At 40.2% G+C, this 25056-nt stretch overlaps 1 protein-coding gene across 2 annotated transcripts in view; it reads right to left on the bottom strand.

Annotated features, from left to right (window-relative positions):
- KIF13B (kinesin family member 13B) overlaps positions 1-25056 on the bottom strand; it is a 165529-nt gene that overhangs the window by 52334 nt on the left and 88139 nt on the right. For both annotated transcript variants that reach the window (XM_072952758.1, XM_072952759.1), the window contains exons 14-24: positions 23011-23141; positions 19556-19642; positions 15811-16001; positions 15072-15282; positions 14010-14172; positions 11041-11187; positions 9461-9610; positions 9052-9180; positions 4033-4203; positions 2587-2744; positions 1279-1411 (exon numbers count right to left, since the gene is read on the bottom strand). In XM_072952758.1, coding sequence (XP_072808859.1) covers positions 1279-1411; positions 2587-2744; positions 4033-4203; positions 9052-9180; positions 9461-9610; positions 11041-11187; positions 14010-14172; positions 15072-15282; positions 15811-16001; positions 19556-19642; positions 23011-23141 — 1671 coding nt within the window. The remainder of the gene's footprint in view (positions 1-1278; positions 1412-2586; positions 2745-4032; positions 4204-9051; positions 9181-9460; positions 9611-11040; positions 11188-14009; positions 14173-15071; positions 15283-15810; positions 16002-19555; positions 19643-23010; positions 23142-25056) is intronic.

The raw sequence follows: 25056 nt of genomic DNA, 5'->3' as shown, positions 1-25056 counted from the left end.
TGGTATCACAGAAAGGTCTATGTCCTCAGTTCCTAGCACAGAGCTCCTAAAACTCTTGGAATTTCCTTAGTGATAATGGTGGCAGCATGTATGTTTTTTAATGATGTCACTTTTCATTTGGTGACTCTTTTCAGGCCCTGAGATGGCTTCAGGATGGGGACTGGTCATCAACAAGACCAAGCCTTGATTAGAAGGGTGGAACTTTGAGTCCCACCCCAAAATCTCAGGAGAGAGAAAAGAGGGGCTGGAGATCGAGTTAACCACCAAAGGCCAACACTCTCATCAATCACGCCTATGTACCAGAACATCCATAAAAACCTATGAACAATGGGGTTCGCGAGCTTCCTGGCTGGTGAACACATCGGGTGCTGGGAGGCTGGCACACCCAGAGAGGACACAGAAGCTCCTCGCCCCTCCTCCACACCTCGCCCCCTGCATCTCTTCCATCTGGCTGTTTCTGAGTTGTACCCTTTATAATAATACACTGCTAACAGCAAGTAAAGAGCTTTCCTCAGTTTTGTGAGTCTTTCCAGGAAATTACCAAACCTGAGAGTTTCGGGAGCCCTTGACTGTAGCCATGTCAGACAGAAGTGTGAGTCACCTGGGGACCTGAAACTTGCAGCTGGCATCTCAAGTAAAGCAGTTTTGTACTTAAGTCTGGGCCCTTAAACCGGTGGAGTGTGAAGCTCATGCAGGTGGTTAGGGTCCAAACTGAACTGAATTATAGGGCACCCAGTTGATGTCTGCAGGGGAGCAGAGAACTGATGGGTATCGGGGGAAAAAGACTTCCCACCTCCCACGCATCAAGCACTGGGCTTCAATGCATTATTTCCAATCCTCACACTAATCCTGCAAAGCTGGTGTTACCATCTTCACCTTACACCTGACCTATGGCAGAACTTGCTCCCGGATATACAGGCCATGAGAGCCAGAACCGAACCCTGACATACTTAAGACTCTAAACTGCATGGCTCCTAGTCTTTATACAGGTTCTAATGCTGCTTGATATGTTTGTCTTATTTCCTACAATTCAATTCCAAGTTATTCTGTAAAGCTTATCTTTTTCTTACTTAAACCTAATGGAAGCTGGTTTCAAATATTATAAAGAGCAATATTTCTGAAAATGAAAGAAAATACACATGAAGCGGGAGGTAGCTGTAATATAAGAAATGGACTCGGCCAATCGAGATTTCATCATCATGAATGTTTGTTAAAAGGACTCCAATATTGGCTTCATGGTGCCAAAGAATTCAATGTTAACATTTACAGCTTTGTTACCTGCCGGAGTTGGAAGATTCCTCCCGTTGGCACGTCCTTTGCAGAAATTACCTCTACGGGGCAGTATTCACCATTCTCGTTCTGTTCCAAGATTTGAACCCAGAATTCCACTTTCCTGGTGACTTCGCTCCATCTAGGAAATAGGAGAAGTTCTTGGAAAATCATACTTTTCTATTTCAATACAGGCAGCTTAGGATCTGACACATGAAAATTAAGAATGAAATGACCTCCAAACAGAATAACTCAGTAGAGTTAATTATCTGTAGTTCAGTGAGTAACATGCAAGTATATACTGAAAACATAATTAAAAGCAAAGGTCAACAAACTCAATATCAGAACTAGAAATGGCTCCTTTATTTCATTCAAAAAGGCATGATAAAAGTGGTTATTCAAAAATCTAAACATCAGATGTACAGAAGTGAGTGCAGTGAGTAACTTTTCATAGATAAAGGTAGCACTGTATGCTTCAGTGACTTGACAAGTGTCTTGGCTGAGGTCAGTAAGAAAATCAAGAAAAAATCTCAATGTCTAATTTAGTATTTGCTAAAACTTTCTAAGTGCAAAAAAAGAAAAAAGAAAATCTGGTTCTCATCTATAATTAGATGCAGTACAAATATACGCTCTTTCAGTCTTTTCCTTTTAACTCTTCTTTTTAAGATCCTGGTGGAGGGGCATGCAGGGATAAAATCAGGAGTTTGGGATTAGCAGATACTAACTACTATATATAAAATAGATAAACTGCACAAGGAACTATATTCAATACCTTGTTAGTCTAATGAAAAAGAATATGAAAAGGAATATATAGATGTATAACAATCTCTATGCTGTACACCAGAAATTATCACATTATAAATTGACTATACTTCAATTTAAAAATTTTTTAAATAAAATAAATTTTTAAAAATTAAATTCTTGTCAACAAGTAAGCATTCCTGCTTCCATGATTGATGTTGCTTGGAAAAACCTTCAAGATAAAGATAAAATAAGTAAACCTGAATTCCAGAGTATATCTTTACCCATTTTTACTACTGTTAATTACAAGTATTTCATACTGATAAGCAATCTAGTCTCCAAAAATTCCTTTCACCCTTTATTCTTAACCACTATATTCTTAAACTTTTCCCATCATTCTTCAAAGTTCACTCCTCTAAGGAAGTTTAACTGCGCTATTGATACCCTGGAAATAACACCATCCACCCCTGGAATATTGGTACGCTCAGGAATGGGTAACCTTGATAAATGGCAATACTAATCTCTGGCAATTTTTTTAAAATTATAAATGGAATCAGATGAATATCTAAAATTCACCTATCCCGAAGACTCCGTGTTTTTGCCTGGATAATCCCCAAATCCCATAGGGCTGGGTTTTTCCGAGGATCGTTCATCTTATGGCCATAGACTTCAATTGCCAATGCCCCTTCCGAAAGATGCTCGATAAAGTCTTCAGTGATGCTAACAGAAAACTCCTGAAAAAAAAAATAAGAGCAGAAAGAGTAACACTTTTTAGTGACCTTGTGATCACTTATACTTGACAACATATCCTCACTTCATCATGGAGAAGAGAAATCGAAAAGAACGTTTCAGTTACAAAACAAAACACATCCAACACCCATAATGAATGCTCAGGTAGCCTAAGATTCTTAACTTTAACTCTGAATCTTTAAAAAAACTTTTCACCTTGAAAATCTATTGTGAAAGGCCAGCACTGTACTCTATCTTGTTAGCAATATTTTGGAAGCTATTTTTGAAAGTATAAATAATTATATTAAGAATAACAACAGTGATCTATAATGACTTAATATAAAAGTTATTATAACCAAAAGTTATTATGTTAAGTTAGCAGCGTGTTGGAAAAACATTTTTTCGCAGTTTTTACGAAGCTATCTCCAATAACAGAAGAAAGGGGATGATGATCATCAGTGCAAAAAAAAAATTGCCTAATTTTTCAGAATTCTCCAATCTGTCCATCATCGTAAGACAGATATAAGACAGCCTTTTGCTATAATTAGGATTAAGCTTTAAAACTGTTTATTTTTTAAAGTTATAGAATCTCCACTCTCTCTCTTGATCTTTAGCACACACAACTATTTCTATGCTGTAATCAGTTTAGAAAGAGACCTCTCTCTTGAAAAACATGAGATGGCTCAACTGAGATACAGTAGAAAACAAGAATCTAGGATCTGGCAGTCCTGGCTCTGCTAGTTCCTTAACCATGGGCAAAGTGACCTCTGAACTGGCTTCCTCAGCTGAAAAAAGCCCTAGCATCAAACAACTGTGGGAAAGACAAGCAGAGAACAACAGAGGGCTGAGCAGCACGCGGTGCTCCACAAAGCTGGTTCTTCTCTCTCTTCTGTCTTCACGTTCTCTAAAACACTAGTTTCTTATCCTTTCTAGATGACAGTTTCTCCAGTAACTAATACAAAACTAGGATTCCTTTTCGAGAAGTATACACATATATACACATATATAGTCACACAACAGTTAACCTCTGATGGTGGAGGAGTTACATGCACTGACACTACAGTTTTGAGTTTTTTCCAGCTTTACTGAGAGACAACTGACATGGAACGTTGTGTAACGTTAAGGTGTACGTACAGTGTGCTGATGACACTGTCGTCTTTGACTCCAAACCCACTGTAAGAAACTGATCTTAGACACATATCGGTACCAGACTATTCAACAAAATATGGGTCATTTTCCTTTGGTTTTGATCTGAGTCACTAAATGCTGATAGAGTCTGGAAAGCAAACTTACGTTACAATGATCAAAGACAACCATGCATTGCGGCTCCTTGCTGACAGGAGAGGATGAAGTGTCCACCTCAGGTGCGACAATTACTGGCTCCTGCTGATCCCAGAAGTCATATTTGCAGAACACGAAGTGGGACAGATGCTGTGGCAATCCAGTAGCTTGGAGTATTTTAACCTGAAGGAAAAGCAAAGCTCTGCTTAACTCAGGAAGTTCCAAGGAGTACACTGAGTCAGAGACCCAGGTTCCAGTCCTGACTCTGTCACTAACAGCTGGTTTATGCTGACCAAACCCCATTCACTCTGGGACAATCTTTCTGCATCAGTGAAACATCATATTTAGCAAGAGATTGACATATGGTATCAATGAGCGTGGCTATATACAAATGGATATTTTAAAGCATTTACAGGCTGACGAAGAACACTTAAAATTCTGGCTTTTTATATCGTCATCATCTTCTTCAGACGAAGCAAGTTCTCAAACATCAGTACCATTTAATCATATAAACATGGCCAACTTTGGATACAGCACAAGAGTACAAGATTGCCAAGAATGATAAATGAATGAAAACAGGGTGCATACCAATAAGCAACAAATATTCAGAAAAGGGCAAAAAATGTTTTCGATACTTTAGTGAATAAAAGGAACAAGGTTCTCAAGTGGAATGCTACTGAAGCATTTTTTGGAAAACTTTAAAAGTATCAGGAATGTATACTCTGAAGACTGGAGAACTGAATGGAGGAGATGAAAGATGGTGACTGCTGACCATTCTCTGCACCGGCATTTACTGACACCTTCTCTGTGCAGATTTAGGGAGGAAAGCTGGATCAAAGGAAACGTGCCCTGAACTGCAGCGTACGGGGTTTTGTGATGACTATGTGCAATTAGAAATATGTGTTTAATCAGACTCAAATGCCCCCAGAAGAAAAGCCTATGACAGACTTTAAAGCAATCAAACAGTGTACCTATTTCTTTAAGCAGGCGGCACCAGGTTGATTTTTAAGTTGGAATTTTTGTGATACATAGCGACATTCTAAAATCCCTCCAACTAAAAGAAACTAAATCCTAAAATTAATTAAACTAAACTAAATCCTGATTTTATACTCAGTGAGGCCAATTTTCCTATGACTGCTATTGTTACACTCTGCACCTGGTCACGTCCTGCACGTTGTGTGATCCACTCTAAACCTCCAGTTAATAAATTAAACAAAAACAGATCTGAATATGTGGCACAAGTTGAAATAGTTCAGAAATCATGATTATAATCATCTTATTGCTTCAGGAAGTATTAATAATACACAGAAAATCACACAAAGCAGATGGCTCCTTTCTCCTGTTCCAGGCACATCATGGGTAAGTGATGGGTGGGAACTCCCAGCGTTATTTTTTCCTGTGATGGCAACAAGAATTTCAAACATCTAGATAGCAATTCCCTAACAGGCTACGAAAGACAGACTGACTAACACATTTTATGTGTCCAAACCAAAGAGAATGATCAGTATTTGGCAACTGATTTTGCGTTAAATTTTAAAAACCATCCCTTCTTCATTAAGTGTTTAAAAATGCTTATTATATATATATAAAGTGTGTATATATATATATACACACTTTAAGATGAGGCAGTGTGGTATTTGGGAAGATTATAAGATTCTGGAATCACGGTTCTAAATAAAAAATCTCTGCCACTCATTAGCTTCCATTTTTGAGCAAATTACTTAAATTCTTAGTTTTCTTAGGCTTAGCTTTTTCTCCTACACGAAATAGGACAGCTACCAACCATACTCGTGTGAGGACTAACCATAGCAACTAAGTAAGTGAATGAAAACACTGCCAGGCACTGAGTGGATGCATGTTCAATGTGTACTTCTTTGTGACTGAATTCCACCAGCAAACTAATTTTGTTTCTCAGAAATCAATCTCAATTTTAAGACTGAAATGAGTAAGAACGCAAGATTCCATATGCTGAACTCTCCCCTGCAGACAGCTCCACAGGAGTGAGACTGCCAGGAATGAAGACCATCAGGAACGAGGAATATCTTAGTGTCTAGAGCACAGGCTGTCTGCTGAAGGTCCTGCACACAGAAACCAAAATCACCAGCAGGTGTCAGAATACCCCCAGCTTCAACCTGCCGCTGCTCAAGACCAGGGCCCAGGAATGTCAGAAGACACTGATGTTGTTTGGGGTTTTAAAATACATGAATTTTACTTAATGTAATTAGAATGATCAGTATGTTAATATGTGCACACTTTATTTTTCAACACAGAAAAATAAATCCAGTCTTCCTTCATAGGCCAGTGATACTTATCACCCACGATATCTTAAGTGTCCCCAGACTGGTTTGTTTTGTTTTTTCCACCAATATTTTATTGTCATACAGTTTATTATTTGTCTTCCTTCTTTTACACAAAAGGCTATTACAGCTCAGAATATGGTCTCTTAAAAACTACTTCCCACCGAAAGGAATCCAGTTCCTTGGAGACATGGCTGATTCCAGGTCTGAGACAAGAAACGTCCAGGATGCATCACACCCCAGAGTAGCAGAGCCAGCAGTCTCTGAGGGTCAGGTTCTGTCCAAGGGCTCAGAGCCAACCCCACGGGCCGAAGATGAGATTGCCTGCGCTTTGATAGAGTCGTAAGTACAGTGCACCAAGCACATCAAGTGTATTTAAATCCAAGAGCTCACATAATGATATGAAGACTAAAAACAAACATCCCACCGGTCACTTTGGGATATTACTAGGAAAACCAATTCATAGTTTTGAAAATCAGTAAATAAAGGGAGAGAACGGAGCATTGGCCTGGCCTTCCTGATACAAACTGTACCTCTGACAGCAAAAGTGCTGACAGCAGGGTAATTTTCCCATACATCACCTTTATATCTGGATCCCAATTTACAGCAAATGCATCTTAACACAGTAAATAATACCAAGCAGCAAAATCCAGACTGTGAGAAAACACAAGTCAGTGTCTACAACAACCAAACTATAGTTTGTGTGTTTGTGTTTGTGTGTGCGCGTGTGCGCGCGTGTGTGTGAGGGTGACAGTGAGAGCGAGCGAGCGCCACACATAGGAGGGAGCAAGCACAAGGGCCAGAGCCTGGAGATTAAAATATAAAATAAACTAGAGACACATCAGCGGAGACAACCCACGAAACTGGATACTTTACAATACTGAAAAAGGATTAATTTTTTGTTATGGTATCATGGCTGGTTTGTGGTTGTGTTTTTTTTTTTTAAAGTACTCTTCCTTTGGGGATACATACCAAACTATTCTTGATGAACTATGATGTCTGGGATTGCGTCAAAATAATCCACCGAAGGGACAGCGGAGAAGCAGCTTGTGTGATGAACGGAACAAGGCTGACCGTGAGTTGGTAACCGTCGAAGGAGAGTGAATGGGACTTGGGGACACTTTTCTCACTGATTTTCTATATGTTTGCTATCTTCCATTAAAAAAGATCTTGACACATTTAAACTTCATTTCTTTTTTAAAAAGTTTAAGTTACCCAGTGACAAAGATAAATTTCCCAAGTGAGACAATCTCCTCTTAGGTTACTTCACTAACGGCAACTCTCACACAATGGCATTTCTGGTCCACCCCCCTTGACAGTGGGCCATTATGGAGTCAACAAGGCTATGTCTCTGTCTTTGATAATCATATAAGCTCAAAGAAATGTCCCAAAGTCAAGTGCAGTACAATACAGATTAACCTTGTAGTAATTTGAGAATTTCACCCCCTCATACTGAAGTAATTGACAAACATCTGAGGCCTTCTTAATCTATGCAAAGATCTACAGAAAGTGTCCAGCTAACTGCTTTAGTGTCCCCATACCTTGCAGCTGATGCCTAACTGACTCCTTTCAAAATCAATTTTGATTCTAGAAATATTTAGTGAGACACAAGACTGGACCTGGGAGAGATTATGGAGTAAGAGTTAAGTGTCGGCCTCCTTCATCTCACTTTTTAACGGCCTCCTTTTCATTCATACAGTGTTTCTAAGCCCCTTGCTGATTTCTTCTCCTCAAAAACCTTTTTCACTGGTTCCTACGGTGGTTCTCAACCCACAGCGTACTGACCCACTACGGTGTGCGTGGAAACCTCTGAGGGGACTGTTTCACTGTCGCAGTGAGTGACGAGGTGGCACCACCTACGTGACTGCACACGAGCCCAGGAAGGTGATGACCTACCTGACATCCACGCAGCACCCACCCAAGACAGTACCGCAGCGCCCTACAGAGAGTTTTCCATAATATGCTGTCCTTCAAGTGCACATTCTTCCAGAAATAGTCCTCAGATCTTACTATCTGCATTAATTAACAGTCTCTCCTCTGTGTCCCAGAACAACTCTTGTCTACCCCCTCAGAGCACATAGATTGCACAATACCGGTGTCTTCTGTTCACTTGTGTGTCCCCTACACACAACGCATCAACTACGCAGGCTGCTCCCTGAGAGTGGGGATCCTGTCTTGTTCATTTTCCTATTCCCAGCACCTGGCATGATGTCTCACAGGTAACTCAACACACAGTTTACGAACGGTGTGCACAGGAAGAACAGAAAGAAACGGGTCTGGGATTAGAACATGATGGAACAGCATAAGCAAAGGCATATTCCTGAAGAAGAAACACAAAACACGTGGAAAAACAGCTCGGCAGGAGCTTAGGAACAGGACCAGGGCTGGGAAACACCGCCAGCATCAGAGGGCATCACAAAACCCAACAGGAGGAGGAAACTTGTGGGAAAACATGGCTTCTCTACAGAGAAGTTCGAGTAAACATAAATTCATATGATTTTAGAGCAGAATGGTCCTGAGCAAAGAGGTGACATATCCCAGACTCCACAGGACGGGTGTGGTGGTACCCAGGCAGGACATAGGATGCAATGTGGACTAGAACACTAAACACTGAAGATTTATTTAGAGACAGATATTTTCAAAATTTGAAGAAGGACACAATGTTTACCATCTAAATACAAACAATCCTCAAATCAGCCACACTTCTGCCGCTTCCAAATGGGAATGGACTTACCATGCATACAAGCTTGTTGTCCTGCGTCTCCTTCTCAAAGGAGACATCGGCGGCATCGTCACCTCCAGCAATTCTTTCCCCTATGTCCCCGCTGATACGCATCACCTCCACGTGCAGCCGGCCTGCCACCTGTAGCAACCGGGGCAAAAGCAGATCCTTTTTCCAGACTTTGTTCTTTCTTCTGTTTTAGAGCCAAGTGGTTAGGTTAATGGCATAGCAGGTTCTAACAGTTACTTTTCCTCAAAGTACTTGGAATAATCACCGTCAAGCAGAACGGAAACACAGATATGAATAATGCACATAAACAGTGCCTGCCATTACTGACGGAAAACTGTAACGGTGTGCCACCACCACCCTGCTGCTCCTGAACTATGCTCTGCAGGATCCAAGGCATGGGGCGGACACTAACCTCTCCCTTCTGGTTGACGATTGGAACGGCATACTGTAGCTTCACATCATAGAAGAGGGACTCAAGGAAGACATTAGCCACCCCGATGAGACTGTGGTTTTCCTGCTCATCAAAGAACGGATCTGCACGCTTGAAGTAAGACCGGATCACCTTGTGTGTTCAAAAAACACAACTTCAGAAAATCACTCCAAATAAACGAATTCAACCTATCACTTTTTGATGCAATCTAATGAAGTCATCAAACTTAGCTGAAATACAGCACTGTGCTACACATGCGTGCACAGGTACACACACACACACACACACACACACACTCCCTCACGGCCAGTTAGTGGTGGTCAGCAATCCCAGTAACACATCATTACTTTAATCATCTCTTCCCCTTTACGTAGAAACCTTGCCATGAAAATAGAGAAAATATACACTGGCTAGAAAAAGCACAAGAGTGTATGAAAGTACTCTGTTCTGGGTTTTTTTTTTTTGGAGGGGGTGTTATTTATTTATTTTATATGGAGGCACCGGGGATTGAACCCAGGACTTTGTACACGCTAAACACGCACTCTGCCACTGAGCTATATACCCTCTCCGTTTTTCAGTCACAGCTATTTCACTTGTTTCACCAAATCCTTAGACACACTGCTGCTCATGAGAGGCGGCCCCCTTACAGGAGCATGATTTGCTTTTTGCTATTTGTTATTAGTATTGTTTCATTTCTAAGTTGAAATAGGAGAGGAATACAGAAGGAAATAAAAACAACTTTTTAAGGAAAAATGTCATCTGACTATAAGAAGTCATGTTTATTAAACACTTTCACAAAACAAGAGGCTAAAGAAGTAAACAACTCCATGTGGAAACAGGACCAGCAGTGTTGAAAATACGTAAAAATATACAGAATTCTTATTTCTCTCTTAAATATGTCCAAGCACATGGCTGACCTAGATGAGAAAACTTGCAACTTGAGGACAGAGGACCAGCATTCAGATCTATGGCACCTACTTTAGGATCCAAACTCCTTCAAAATATGTTCCTAATAGTATAAATATTAAGGTACCACTGATGTTCAATTCAAAAAGCAGACGTTGTAGATTTATTATCTGCAAAATTAAATGTGTTGAGATATAAGAAGAGACATAATAAAGCATGGTCTCTGTCCTAAATAAAACTACAGTTGTTGGGGCAGGAGGCAGGGTAGAGCTCAGTGGTAGAGTGTATGCTTAGCATGCACGAGGTCCTGGGTTCATTCCCCAGTACCTCCATTAAATAAATAAACCTAATTACCTCCCCTTGCATATGTGCGTGTGTGCACACACACACACCACAGTCCAACACGGGAGACAGATTCATGTAACACCAACAGAACCCAGAATGAATGCAGATTCTACTAGAAACCCAGAGAACACAAAAGAAGATGCCTGAAAAACAAGTTATTAAAGCTCCTTATTAGCTAAACAATTTAAAGGACTAAAGTAAATAATTTATAAAACAACATATTTTGGAAAAATGAACAGTTCTTTCTTAATATGGGCATTCCTGTGTTATTCCTTCTATGACTGTCAGGGAATTTTTCTCAAGTAACTTACTGGGGTATCTTCTTCACACTCCTTCCACTCCTGATAAAGGTCTCTCATATCCAACAATCTGTTGTCCAGTTTTTCCAAAGACCAAATCTGCTTTCCTTTCCCTTTTCTTCTCACCTGGATTGCAGGTTCACTAAGGAGAGAGCCTCGCTGCAAAGATAGAGTGAGAATATGAAACACAAAGACATCTACATGTCGTGGAAGTCAACCCTGAACATCCTGTACCCTCCAGTCCAATGTTATCAACTAAAACTGAAACTGTATCCTTCTTTAATCTGCTCAGTGCAAAACTTCCAAGTAATCTTACAAGCTCACTACAATGCCATTCTATTCACCTGCAATCAGAATTTATATATAAATCTAAATTTAACTTTCAAATCCAGAACAGTAGACCATGTTTAATAGGAAGTCAAAGATGTTTTGTTCGGGCCATCATGTGACCAAAGAGCATCAGTGGTAGGAAAAGAGTTATAAGCCCTGGGGAAGGGAAAGCTTGCTGGGATGGGTAGTTAACCTTTCAAAAGTTTGAATTTTTAAATTTTTTTGAATGGGTAGTATCTTAATGTGGTACAAAACACAAAATGATTAAAAGACTAAACTGTGAAAAGTATCCTATTTACCCATTTGGAGGCAACAAATGATACCAACTTCCAAAGACACATAATTTGAATTTTTTTTTATTAAAACAGTATAGAACTAGACAGAGATGCTGGTTACACAACACTGTGAATGTATTAAATGCCACTGAATTGTTCACAATAATTAATTTTATGTTAGGTGAATTTCACCTCAAAAAAAAAAAAGTACTCATTGAAGTTTTCCCAGCTTAGAAAAGCAATGTGGTTTTGATGTTAAAAAAAAAATTTTTTTTAACTTTTTAAAATCACAAAGTAGAAAATAAAACTGCTCCTGTTCATCTCCTCCAGAGAGGTACCAATCAGGGATCTAATCAGCTGATTTACTGGCTAAATTTTTCAACTGTTCTGAAATGTCTACTTAGAACTTTTAGAGAAATGTGAAAGTCACTAACACTGCATTAATGTCTTGCGTATAATTGTTTCCAAAGAAACAGAATTTACGTTAGGAAGCAAAGATTTTAGAACCCTGAAATTCAAAAATTACCATCCTCTCACGTACTGTAAAGGCCCTTCTGCCTCATATTCAGCCAGCTGGGGAATGAATACGGGAGTCTCATTAGTGCTCTGCAAGTGGGGCGGAGGAAGAGGTTTCAGGGGAGAACGCGAGAACTGGAACTAAATCGCCATGAGCAAGATGCCGTGGCATTGTGACCTGGCCCTCCTGCAATAACCACAAGGACTGGGAAGAAGGGAAAAAAGAAATGCCTGCCCCTCATCAAAAAGCACCAGAGAGAGGTGAGCACAAGGGCAGGAGTGAGACCGGAACAATGGCATTCACAGTATGAACAAGACACTAAGAGAATTTTAAGTACCTCCCCCCTCAACAACAAAAAAGATTTTGTTAGATAAAAGAGAACAAGACCCAGCCTGAGTTAAGGGAGATCATCTCCTTAGGAAATACTTCCTGTCTAGGTCCTCTTTCTGGCTGAAATCTTCAAATAACTATCTTTTACATCAGTCATAGTGGAGGGGGTTAGTAGCCACCTGTTAACAACAGCTACTTCCACTCCAGCAACGTGTCATCTCTACCAGGAACAGGAGCAGTCCCATGAACACACTCCCAGGTGGCTGGAAGGAAAGAGATGCCCAAAGTCACTTCCAGGTGTTCACCTGGCTGCCCCCGAGGCAGGGTTGCTCCTTCCAACAAGCCCAAGCCAGGATACACGGAACAAGGTGACAGTCATGCTCAACGAGAAAAGTGTTCAGGTTTCTGTTTCTTTAACTTAAACACTACGGAAAGGAAGATGACCGGCTCCTGCTCTTCTCAGTCTTCTAGAAGAAGCTGAGCCCTGGACCTTCTGTCTACGACTGGCTTTCTCCTACTGTTGTCTGTCTGCGAGTCCCAATGCATCCATCAATTTGCCCTCCAAATTCCACCAAGGAAAATAAAGTTCTAAGTGGGTAAAATCTTTCAAGCCACACACAGAATACATATCTAAAGATAATTCTCCAGAGAGTAATGACTGTGTCACAATATCTTTATTACGAAAAACATTAAGCACTGTATTTGCCAAGTATCTACCCCATGCAAAAACATCAACTTTGATGCTATGATGCCACAGGAGGAAGAAAGATGTGGTCCTTGCTATCAAATTAACACCCAAGAAGCATTCATTAAAGCTGTGCTGTGTTGGGTACTGTGGGAGAAACGAAGCACAAGGACCCCTGTAAATATTTATCTGAACGCAAGACTCTTCCTAATCCATCAAAAATTATGTATTAACATGACCAAGAACTATAAAAGAACTTAAGCAAGAAAGGAAAACAACCGAATGGAAAGGATGGGAGATTCTGATGGTATTTACCCCTACATTTTATTAGGCTTCTTACATTATACAAAAGAAAAAAGAGACAGATCTGTGATCATGAAAATCCACGTGAAACAATGTGTGATAAGTTTTGCCATGCCAACTGCTGACAGGTAGAAACTGACACACACGCTGCAAGTAAAATGAACACAACTGGGGCAGAGGGGTCAGGGTAGGTGTGGCAGAGAATGAAGGGAAGAACCACCTGGGGAAGACTCATCAGGAGAGACTTCTCAGAAATAATCTAAACAAGTTTGAAAATAGGAGTTGAGTAAAATTAATTGGTAGAGCTGGGGGGTGGGGGGTGCAGGCAGTGAAAGAGGATATTTCTAGCAGATAAAACACATATATGCACAAAGAGAAATGGAAGTAAATTCTGCTCAACAGAGGACACGTACAAAAGGACCCAGACTGCAGAGGGTACAGATGGGGACGAGGGCAAACCCACCAGGGGTCAAATAACACTGGTGAAACATGAAGCAGTTTTAGCCAATGATACCATTTTTTTCATCAACGGCAACCTCACCTTCCTGTTGGCATCGAGGCTGGAGGCTGGAATCTGTAGGGTTACTTTATACTCTGTTCTTTTATCCAGCTCTTCTGCGATGTAACTGGCTTCTCTCACCAACAGATTGGCTTTGACGATCTGTTCCCTCAACCTCATCAGGCTATTATTCAGTGTTGCTTCTCTTTAAAAAAAAAAAAAAAAAAAAAAAAAAGGTGGGGAGAGGCAGATAACCATCAAGCAGCACATCAGAATATTACATAGCACATAATGTTAATGCAAACTGCGAACGAAGCTTACCAACTGTCTCTTGCACACAGGGAATACATCACCGACACTGACCCATGCACGCACTTGAACGCGGGCTACGTGACAAGCACCGGCACGTGCTCCTGTAAGAAGCTGGCCAGAGACTGGGGCAGAGCTTTGCAAACTTGACTGTGTATATAAATCACCCAGAAGTCTTGATCAACTGGAGACTTAGACTCAGTAGGTCTGGGGTGGGGAGCCTGAAACACTACATTTCTATCAATCTGCAGGTGGCAGAAATGTTGTCTGTCTGCCGACCAACTCTGAAGAGCGAGAAGTTAGTTAAATATGACCTGTAATCATGGATGAGACATTTAGTGCAATGCCAATCAGCCCACAGAGAGATCAAACTTGCAATCTAAGTCTCATTGGCACCATGCATACCTACCTGATAAACCACCTTTTTTTCCTTTTTTAAAAGAGCATCTACCCAAGCTTCAGAACCTAAAGTATAATACAATGATAAAGTATAACTTCTAAGTACAAATATTTATTTACTCAAATCCGAAAGCCATTCAAACTGAAAATGGGGACGCACCTAACAGGGACTGTTTAAATAAATCAATATAAATTGACAGTTCCCCTGCCTTTTTTTTTTCTCCAAAAATGGGGGCGGGGGGCATAATGCCAAGTGGTTCTTAGCTGTAACACTCTCTTTTAATATAATTCATTTTCACTTTAAGGTCTAGATTTTTCCATCCTGTATGTTGCCCAGTGGGTTCAGGGTGACGAGCACATGCCACACGTGTGACAAGGGCCCTACGCACCACCTACCTCTCTTCGGCCCACTGTCTGAGTCGCTGCTGAGCGCTGGGCGAGTGGAAAGAAAACCTATCTGCGCTCCGGCAGTTCTGCTTCTCCGGGGACAGCCGCCGCCGCAGCTGCTCCAGCTCGTGCTCATACATGAGCCGCTGGCGCTCCAACGCGGACCGTTTCTCCTCTTCATGCTGCTGTTCCAGGCTGTTCAGTATGGACTGCATTGGATCTGAACAAGTTTTTTTAAGGCAAATAATAAACAAAAGGTTAAAACTGCACAACACAGTATACTTCAAACGTTGTTCTATATTGTTACGTTGTTTGTCATCCTAATTAATAAAATAAAGACAGTCTGGAAAAGCTTAGCTTTCCTTACTCCCAATTACCGATCACATTATCTGTTCTGTCTGATACATGCGACACTATCTTCTGCACGGGAAAAGCAGGTCTACTGTATGCTCTATTCATAACCTAAAATAGAGGGAATGCTCCAGAAATCCACTACGTAAGTCAGTGGCAGTCAAGTTTCAAATCTAGAAATCCTATCAATGAGAACAAAGTTTGCAGTGATTTGCATATCAAGGCAGAAGAAAATTTAATTTATTATAAAATATAGTAAATTAAAACCAAAGACACAAAAGAAGTGAGTACAGAGAACAACAACTTTTTTGCTAACATTTAAAAAAGTCTCAGTTGTCAACATCTCTAACACTCCACCGACTTTAAAAGGTTCTAAAACACAAACAGGACTGCTCACCATTACTGCCCAGAGCCTTCATGGTTACCTCCATCTGTGCATACTCATAATTGAAGTTGATCTCACTGGACACCTCACTGGAAGAGTCTCCGTCTACATCCAGCTGCTCAGAACTGGTATCATTCTTCATGGATGTGTCTTGCTCCTCATCCTCTCGATCTGCTTTCTTTTTCTTTTTAGGCAAATTAAGTCTTGAGGGGAAAGAAGAGTATTTCTTAAAGATATGCACTGATTCACTCCGTTCATTAAGTACTGGCATTTGCTAGATGCCAAGGGGATACCATGTAAGAAGACAATCACTGTACTCGGAAGTTTCTGCTCTAGAAGAACTAAAACACACACAAGTGCACAAATAATGACCACAGAGGGTGTGACACAAGGCCACGCAACAAGCTGAGGACCACTTCAGACTGGAATAGCAGGGGAAGGGTTGATCCAGTAGGAAGTCACTTGAGCCAAGCCCTACAGGGTAAGGAGAAAGCAGGGCATTAGGACAGAGGAATGGCACAAGGAGTGGAAACTCTTACAATCTCTGGAGAAATTATAAATAAAACAACACAGAGACACACAAAAGTTGTATAGCAGAATAGCAGAAGTTGTGCGAGATAATGGTGGAAAGATCAACTTAACTCAAACTATGAGGGCTTTTTTTAATTGGAGATTTACAGTGTTTCAGGTGTACAGCAAAGTGATTCAGATATACATATACATATGTATATATAGATATATTCCTTTTCAGATTCTTTTCCGTTATAGGTTATTACAAGTTACTGAATATAGTTCCCTGTGCTATACAGTAGGACCTTGTTATCTGTTTTATATGTAGTAGTATGTATCTGTTAATCCCAAACTCCTAATTTATCCCTCACCCTGCCTCCCCTTTGGTAACCATAGGACTGTTTTTTATGTCTGTGAGTCTGTTTCTGTTTTGTAAATAAGTTCATTATTATCCTCTAGATTCCACAAACAAGTGTTACCAGATGATATTTGTCATTCTCTGATTTACTTGGTATGATAATCTCTAGTTCCATCCATGTTGCTGCAAATGGCAAGATTTCATTCTTTTTTATGACTGAGTAATATATGCAGAAAGAGCCTTTGATTAAATTCAGTATTCACTGATGATAAAAAAAAACTCTCACCAAAGTGGGCAGAAAGGGAACATATCTCTATATAAAAGCTGTTTATGACAAACCTATAGCCAGTGTAATACGCAACGGTGAAAAGCTGAAAGCCTTCCTGCTAAAATCAGAAACGTAACATGTCCACACTTCTATCTAACACAGTAGTGGAAGTTCCAGCCACAGCAATCAGACAAGAGTAAGAAAGAAAAGGGATCCAAATTGGAAGAGAAGAGGCAAAATTGTCATTATATGTGGAAGACATGATACTATACATAGAAAACCCTAAAGACACCACATAGAAACTATGAGAACTGATAAACGAATTCAGCAAGGTATCAAGATACAAGATTAACAACAGAAATCTGGTGTGTTTCTTCACACTAGTAATGAAATATCAGAAAGAGAGAGTTAAAAAAAGTCTCTTAAAATCATATCAAAAAATAAAATAGCTAGGAATATACCTAACCAACGAAGTGAAGGATTTACACCCTGAAATCTATAAAACACTGATCAAGGAAACTGAAGATGATCCAAAGAAATGGAAAGGCATCCCATGCTCTTGGACTGGAGGAGTTAATATTGTTAAAATGGCCACAATACCTAAAGCAATCTACAGATTCAATGCAACCCCTATCAAATTATCCATGGCATCTTTCACAGAACTAGAACAAGTAATCCTAAAGTTTATATGGAACCACAAAAGATCCAGAATTGCCAAAGCAACACTGGGGAAAAAAAAAAAAGAACAAAGCTAAAGAAATAACCCTTCCAGTCTTCAGACAATACTACAAAGTTACAGTCACAAACAGTGTGATATTGGCACAAAACCAGACAGCTGGACCAATGGAACAGAAGAGACAGACCAGAAATAAGCCCACCAACCTGTGGTCAATTGATCTTTGACAAAGTAGAAAAGAATACGCAAAGGAGAAAAGACAACCTCTTTAGCAAGTGGTGCTGGGAAAGCTGGACAGTCACATGTAAATCAATGAAGTCAGAATACTCCCTCATACCATGTATTAAATAAACTCAAAATGGCTTAAGACTTCAATAACATTCTTTGACATAAAACAGTAGCAGAGTTTTCTTAGGTCATTCTACCAAGGCAATAGAAATAGAAGCAAAAATAAACAAATGGGACCTAATTAAACTTACAAGCTTTTGCACAGCAAAGAAAACCATCAACAAAACGAAAAGACAACCTACAGAATGGGAGAGAATACTTGCAGGTGAAGTGACTGACAAGGGGTTAATTTCTCAAAGGTCCAAATAGCCCATACAACTTAATACTAGAAAAACAAAAAACAATTTAAAAATGGGCAGAAGACCTAGACACTTCAAAGAAAACATGCACATGGCCAACAGGCATATGAAAAGACGCTCAGCATCGCCAATTACTAGAGAAATGCAAATCAAAACCACAAATAGGTGTCACCTCACATCAGCCAGAATGGCCATCATCAAAAAGTCTACAAATAATAAATGCTGGAGAAGGCGTGGAGAAAAGGGAACCTTCCTACACTGTTGGTAGGAATGTAAACCGGTGCAGCCACTGTGGAAAACAGTATGGAGGTTCCTTAAAAAAACTGAAACTAGAGTTACCATACAATCCAGCAATCCTACTCCTGGGCCTATATCCGGAAAAGATGAAAACTAATTCAAGTGAATGAAAAACATTTCCCACACACTTTGTACTCCTCTACTCTTTCTTCTATAATCAAAACAGCAACTGGCCCACGAGCAAAGGATCCAGTCAGTCTGATAACTGAAGCACAGCGGCAGGAAGTGGAATGGAGCAGGATTTTATTCACACTCTATCCAGCCTGCCTGTCCTTGTCAATCCAACACCAGTTTTGTATGGGAAACAAGGTGTGCAGTCCCAGGTCAGACACTTTCTTTCTCAGCGTCCCTTGCAGCTGAGAGGCAAATTTTAGCAAATAAGATTTAAGTGGAAGGTTGCCGGGGACTCTGGGAAGACTTCTGCTTCTTCTGATCCAAGAGGATAGTCAGGGCTGGTCCTGCCACCCCTCCACCTCATTTTCTTTCTATGTGCCCAATTGCTGCTTTGATGCCTGGAGCGGCACAGCCACAGGAAAAAGCCAAGACGATGACAACACTTCTGCCACGACATTTTTGAGGGGCTTAGCCAATGCCAATAACCGTCTTCTTTCAGAGTCCTTGTTTTGTCAGAGAAATAAACTATCTGTTTAAGCCATCAGAGCCAAGTTTGCTAAAAGCATTCCTAAATGATATATGAACCTTATTATATGGATAAGGAAACTAAAACCACTGCTTACAAAATAATAATAAAAAATAAAAAGATAAGCATGTCAGAAAATAACTAATACGTTCATATACCAGATGGCAAAACAATATTCTTCCACTGGGAAACAAAAAAGAAAAAAAACATGTAAGTAAACACAGTAACTTCCCTGAGTGTACTGTTCACATGTCCCTCGGGCTCAAGCCATATAGTGAACAAACATATATATATATATATATATAGTGAATAAATATATATGCGCACAAAACAATGTAGCATTTTCATGGCACTAAGTTTACTTCTGTTTCAGAGTATAACCATCAATAATCTCCTTCTTTAAGAGCCACGAACATCCTACCTGAAGAAGTGGTTGTTTCCCCATAATATCCTGTCCCCGTGGTGCAGCTGAATAGGACTGGATACAGAAGAGCCATTTACAAATGTTCTGTGGGGAGAAGAGGGCAAGGATGTGCACAGTGATTCTCATCTTTTCTCCTTTAATTTTCAGTGCAATATAGGAAAAAAAAATCAATTCCCCAAAATAAAACCTGCCGTTGGTGAATTTTATTATTTGTATTTACTTCTTTGCTGATTTACCTAAAATGCTTACGGAACCAAGTATAATAGGTTATTATCCTCTATTTTCCAAAGTTCTAAATTCTTGTATATAGCATGTTAAGGAGTAAATATGGAACCATTACAGCCAATAATAAAAGATGGTAGCAGTGAACAGTGTAACTAAAACAAGTATGTCCAATCTACATGGATAAAAAGAGACGTCAATCAACTAAACTCAGAAGTCTCTACAGGTATCAGGATAACAAATGAGACCTATGTTAAATTATTCTGTAACTTCCTATAGCATAGAAAAATGTCCATATCCTATCAATATATAGAAGATGTATAAGACCGACTTGACTGCTTATCTTAGAAATGGAGTTCAACAGAAGAATGATGGGGACAAGGGTATTAAGGGAAAATTTTAGAGGGGCAGGAAATAAATAGAAAATCATGCATACCACAAAGACTGACATTCCTGGAATACCAGTGTCATCATGCCTCTCTCCTACTGAATGACTCATCTGCTCAGATACAGGATAAAGGTCAAGTTCTTTACCTTGACATTTAAGGCCCTACAAAAGGAAACCCTCTTTATCTCCTCCTTTCCCTCTTCTAGTGAATTTGCAACATGAGCAAAAAAAAAAAAAAAAAAAAAAAAAAAAAACCAGGGTGGGGGTGAGGTTACGTTCTGCCCACTAAACATGACTGACTCTTCCTCCAAATCGAGGTTCAGTCCCATCCTACAACCTGGAATAGGGTTCCCGTTCCTCCCCGTCCTCGAGTCTCACTCAGTTTGGTTTCTCAAAAGCTCGGTTTGGCTCCTGCTTCCTGTGTCACTCCAGCCTACAGTATCCTACGTTCTTTAAATTCCTACAGCCCTCCCCTAGCTTTGTGCTGCCAGTTACCTGTGATGTATGTGCACACACACCACACCTTACTTCACTCTCTATCCAGAGTTCACTTACCACGTGGGTTTTGAATACTGAACGTAACTGGTCTCTATGCTCCTACAGTCTGATCATTCAAAACACAAGCTCAGAAAACCAGAGTTATGACAAGAGGGGACCTACTAAAATTAGCAGATTTTAGGCTTTAGGACACAAATCCTTTAAATACAATGAGGAGTTTGAGGAATGGCAAGCACATATAAAGGCTTATTTTTTTTTTAAAGCTACAGCAGTTAATAAATAAAAGCATGACTACAGTAACAGTTCTCCAGGTGCGGTCTGTACGGGGTCCCCAGGATCAAAGCTATCCGTATAACAGCACTAAGCCGCCCTTTTCCATGGCCCTGACATTCGTATCGGCAAGGAGGAAGACCGCTGGGTGTGAGCAAACACCTGGGCAGCAGCATCGAACTTTTATTAGTTGTCACTGGATTATTCACTGCCACGCATTCATGATTTTAAAATATGTTTCATTTGAGAAGGCCCTTGATGAAGCAGCAAATTATTGTTTTTAGTAAATCCTGACCTTTGAATACACATCTTAAACATTTCAGGTGGCTAAATGAGAAGTACACGCAAAGCACTGTGCTGATGCAAACCAAAGCAGAATGACTACACAAAGCGGTTTTCTGGCAGACATTTTCTTCTTCTTCTTCTTCTTCTTTTTTTTTAATACTTTTTGTTTGTTTGAGGGGGAGGTAATTAGGTTTAGTTTTTTTTTTTTAATTTAACAGAGGTACTGGGGATCAAACCCATGACCTCATGCATGCTAAGCATGTACTCTACCACTGAGCTATACCCTCCCCACAGACATCTTGAAAATGACAAAGCCAGTCTGTCACTTGGAGAAAAACAACGGACAGTATTTGTTGCCAACTGTAAATTTCAAGCTTTCCAATGACTTTGAGGAAATTGGTGTCAACGTTCTCCAACCAAAGACCACCAGGAACATCCCCACAGTTGAACCAGTTGGGTCGATTACACACAGTGGAAGAGGAGACATCACAGGAGGCACGGGGTGTCTCAGTGAGAGGGGACTGGGGGGACCTGCTGCAGGAATTGGCTTCAGCCAGATAACTTGGGAAAGAGCATAAGGAGGTGGGGGTTGTGTATATATTGGGAGCTATCAGGGAACAGGAGTAATTCTATGGTATTTTGTCAAAAATCTTATCTATAGAGGGGAGATGAGGATAAAGTTGCAGCTGGTGAAACAGTCACTCACACTGGCTGGGAGAAGGTGTTCAGCATGTTGTGTGTGGAGCACTGACCCTGGATTTTGTCTCTGCTGAAACAAAGTTATGTGGCCCGCTTCGTCTCCCAGCCTCAGAGCAGCCCTCCCCGGGGCTGGTGCCAGGGAGATTATCTGGAAGGAGAGAAGCGTGCCCGAGCTGGCAGTGCCAGGCCAGCTCAGGCTCCTTTTTTTCCCCTTTTCTCACTTGTATCCTTCACCATGAGCTTGACAGCTTCCAGATTCTTAAAGACTTTACAGATGAAGTTAGTGAGGATATTAATGATTTTTTTTATCTAATGATGAATCAACATTCAGAAGATCAATGTAAGTCAGTTAACCATCACCTATGACAGTTACAGACACTTACACAAAAGGGGCGGTGACAGTTTTATAGCTGAAGGAAACAAACTGACAAATACTTAATTTATATAATGTTATGCCTCTTCATTCATTACTTACTGAACATTTATATATTAGTCTGTATTACATGCTAAGGATAGGGACCAAAAAGAAAGGTTTTTATCCTTAAAGAGCTCACAGTCCCATAGGGTAATGAAGGTTAACAGCCCACAAGGACACAATTGTGAAGTGTTAACATAACAGGAAGTATAAGGCGCTCTTGGAATATATACTAGGGGCCCTTAATTTAGATCAAAGTAGATAATGACAGAGCTTAACCTTGAGGTCAAACAGGAGTTAGCTGGCCAAAGGAATGGCAGATGCAGAGGAATAGGAGATAAACAGGAAGGATGTAAGGGATTTTGTATCAAAAATAGTTGAAAGCCATCTGGCTGTATGGTGAGTGGACCAAGAGAAAGGTTAGGGTGCAGGCAGGGGTTCCAATCAAGATCTGATGGGGTCTTATTTAAATAAGGCCATGGTAGTGGGTATAGAGAGGAAGGATGGGTTTAAGTGATATTAAAAAATTAAATATTAAGGACTTGGTAACTGAGTATCTTCATTAAGTGGACACAAAAGCACACAAAGATCAAATGTCCTTATACCATCCTAAACTAATCTACTTTCTTCCTCTTAAAAATTACTGTGACATTAACACTAATTAAAGTACATTACCTGGTATTCTTCTGAGGAGTCAGCATAACCTGGCCTTCCGCTGTGATGTCTATGATACAGTGTTCGGGAAGAATTCCCATTCCACACAGCTGGATATCTTGGGAATTTGCTGAACCTATCAATGTATGCTCCTACAAAAGAATCAAATTCACTGATTAATACTGTATTCTTACATGTACACAAACTGAAATCGTTTACTTTGAACTCTCGTATGTTCATCTGTTACCTTAGATAAAAGATTTTTAAAGCAAATGGAATGGTAGGGGGAATTTCTGGCTTTCTCTGAAATTCATTCTACAAGTTATATTTCCTCATAAGGAATAATGCACTGAGTTGAGTTATAACTTTTAAGCTTAAAACTATAGTTTTATATTAATGTCTGTGGTAGAGCACATGCTTAGCATGCACCAGGTCCTGGGTTCAATCCCCAGTACCTCATTAAAAACTAAATTGAATAAATAAAAAATAATAAAATTTTTAAAAGGTATCTACAAAGATATAGAGCTATTCAAATGTAAGGCAAATGTCTACTTCTTGCTGTCGGCTGAGGCTTCCAGGACAATCCCATCCTTTCCTAACCTAGAGAACAGGACTTGACTAGGTGTAAACTTCAAGTAATGCTTTAGTGATGGTCAGGAGCAGGCCTAAAGCAGCTATTTCATGTGTGTCTCCATTTCCTAATTCTTCCCCCGTCTTACAACACCAACTGCAAGGTGGAGATAAGTTCCTAAGGGGAAAAGAAAAAAAAGAGTTCGGAGAGAAAAAGAGCCCACGAATACTGAAAAAAAGGAAGAAAAGCTCCCCAAAGCACTTGGCGTAGACTATTACTGTGTATAACCCCCTTCCCCTCCCACGAGAAATTCTCTCAGGGTCCTAACTGTGACTCTGGAATCCTCTGTCCCTGGGGGTGGAGGTGAAGAAAAGCTCTGAACCACCCCCAAGGGGAGCTGGAGTGCAGAACCAGCTCCCACTCCCACGCTCCAAGACGGCACTCGGGTTCACTCCCATGTCTCCGCCCTTGCTCTGGTCCTCTCTGCCCGAAACGCGCTCTCTTCCCTTCATCTAAATATAAAATATCTTCAACACCTACTTCTACTTCCAGAGGTAGTTCACTAGTAGCCTACACTGACTTTTCCTTTCTCTGAACCCTAATTACATTCAGAGTCAGAATCACAGTTTACTACTGCATGAATGTTGTTTTCTCCCCTTATTTAATAGACGCAACCTATGCAGGACTCCTGCATCTTCAACAACAGGCACAGTACATGATACACAGTGGATGCTGCTACGTATCTGTTGATAAACTGAATTAAAAGTCAAAGATATTAAGTTAAACAGCAAAGGTCTAATCCAAAATCTAGAAGGAAAATTTCATTTTCTCAACAAATACTCTATTGAGCATCTTTTGAGCTGGGCACTGAGACAAAAGATAGACAAGGCCCCATAGAGCTTACGTTATAAATGACAATGTCAGTGTCTCATTTGAGGTTATAATCTATTCTGATTTTATGGGGGAGGGTATAGCTCAAGTGGTAGAGCATGTGCTTAGCATGCATGAGGTCCTGGGTTCAATCCCCAGGACCTTCTCTAACAATAAATAAATAAACCTAATTACCTCTCCCTACAAAAAAATTTTTTTTTAATCTATTCTGATTTGGATGATGATTTACTGGAATTTCAAATATTAAGTTCCAAAGGCTCAACTCTGCTAAAGCCCAATTGTTTGATGCTTCAACAAGTCAGACAATAAGCTTTTTGATATGTTCTTCCTGTGGTGTTCTAAGGACTGCAATAAAAACACTGATGAGGGAAAGAAAGAAACTTAGCAGACGTTGTGAGTAACTAAATGCTGTGGAAGTACAAGGTATCATGGACACCCTTTCAGTCTCTATGTGATATGAGTATAATAACCCCAAGGTTTATTAGTTTTAGGGAACACTTTAGCAAATACCTTTCTTCATCCATTTTATTTCATTTCACTAGAGATAATTAGTTAAGTGTTCTATGAATTCACTGTCCCCTGCTTCCCTACGAAGCAACTATTTA

The sequence above is a fragment of the Vicugna pacos genome, chromosome 31, assembly GCF_048564905.1.
Source record: "Vicugna pacos chromosome 31, VicPac4, whole genome shotgun sequence".
NCBI classification, from domain to species: domain Eukaryota; kingdom Metazoa; phylum Chordata; class Mammalia; order Artiodactyla; family Camelidae; genus Vicugna; species Vicugna pacos.
The sequence above is the reverse complement of the archived record's forward strand: the minus strand, read 5'-3'. Positions and strand labels throughout refer to the sequence as shown.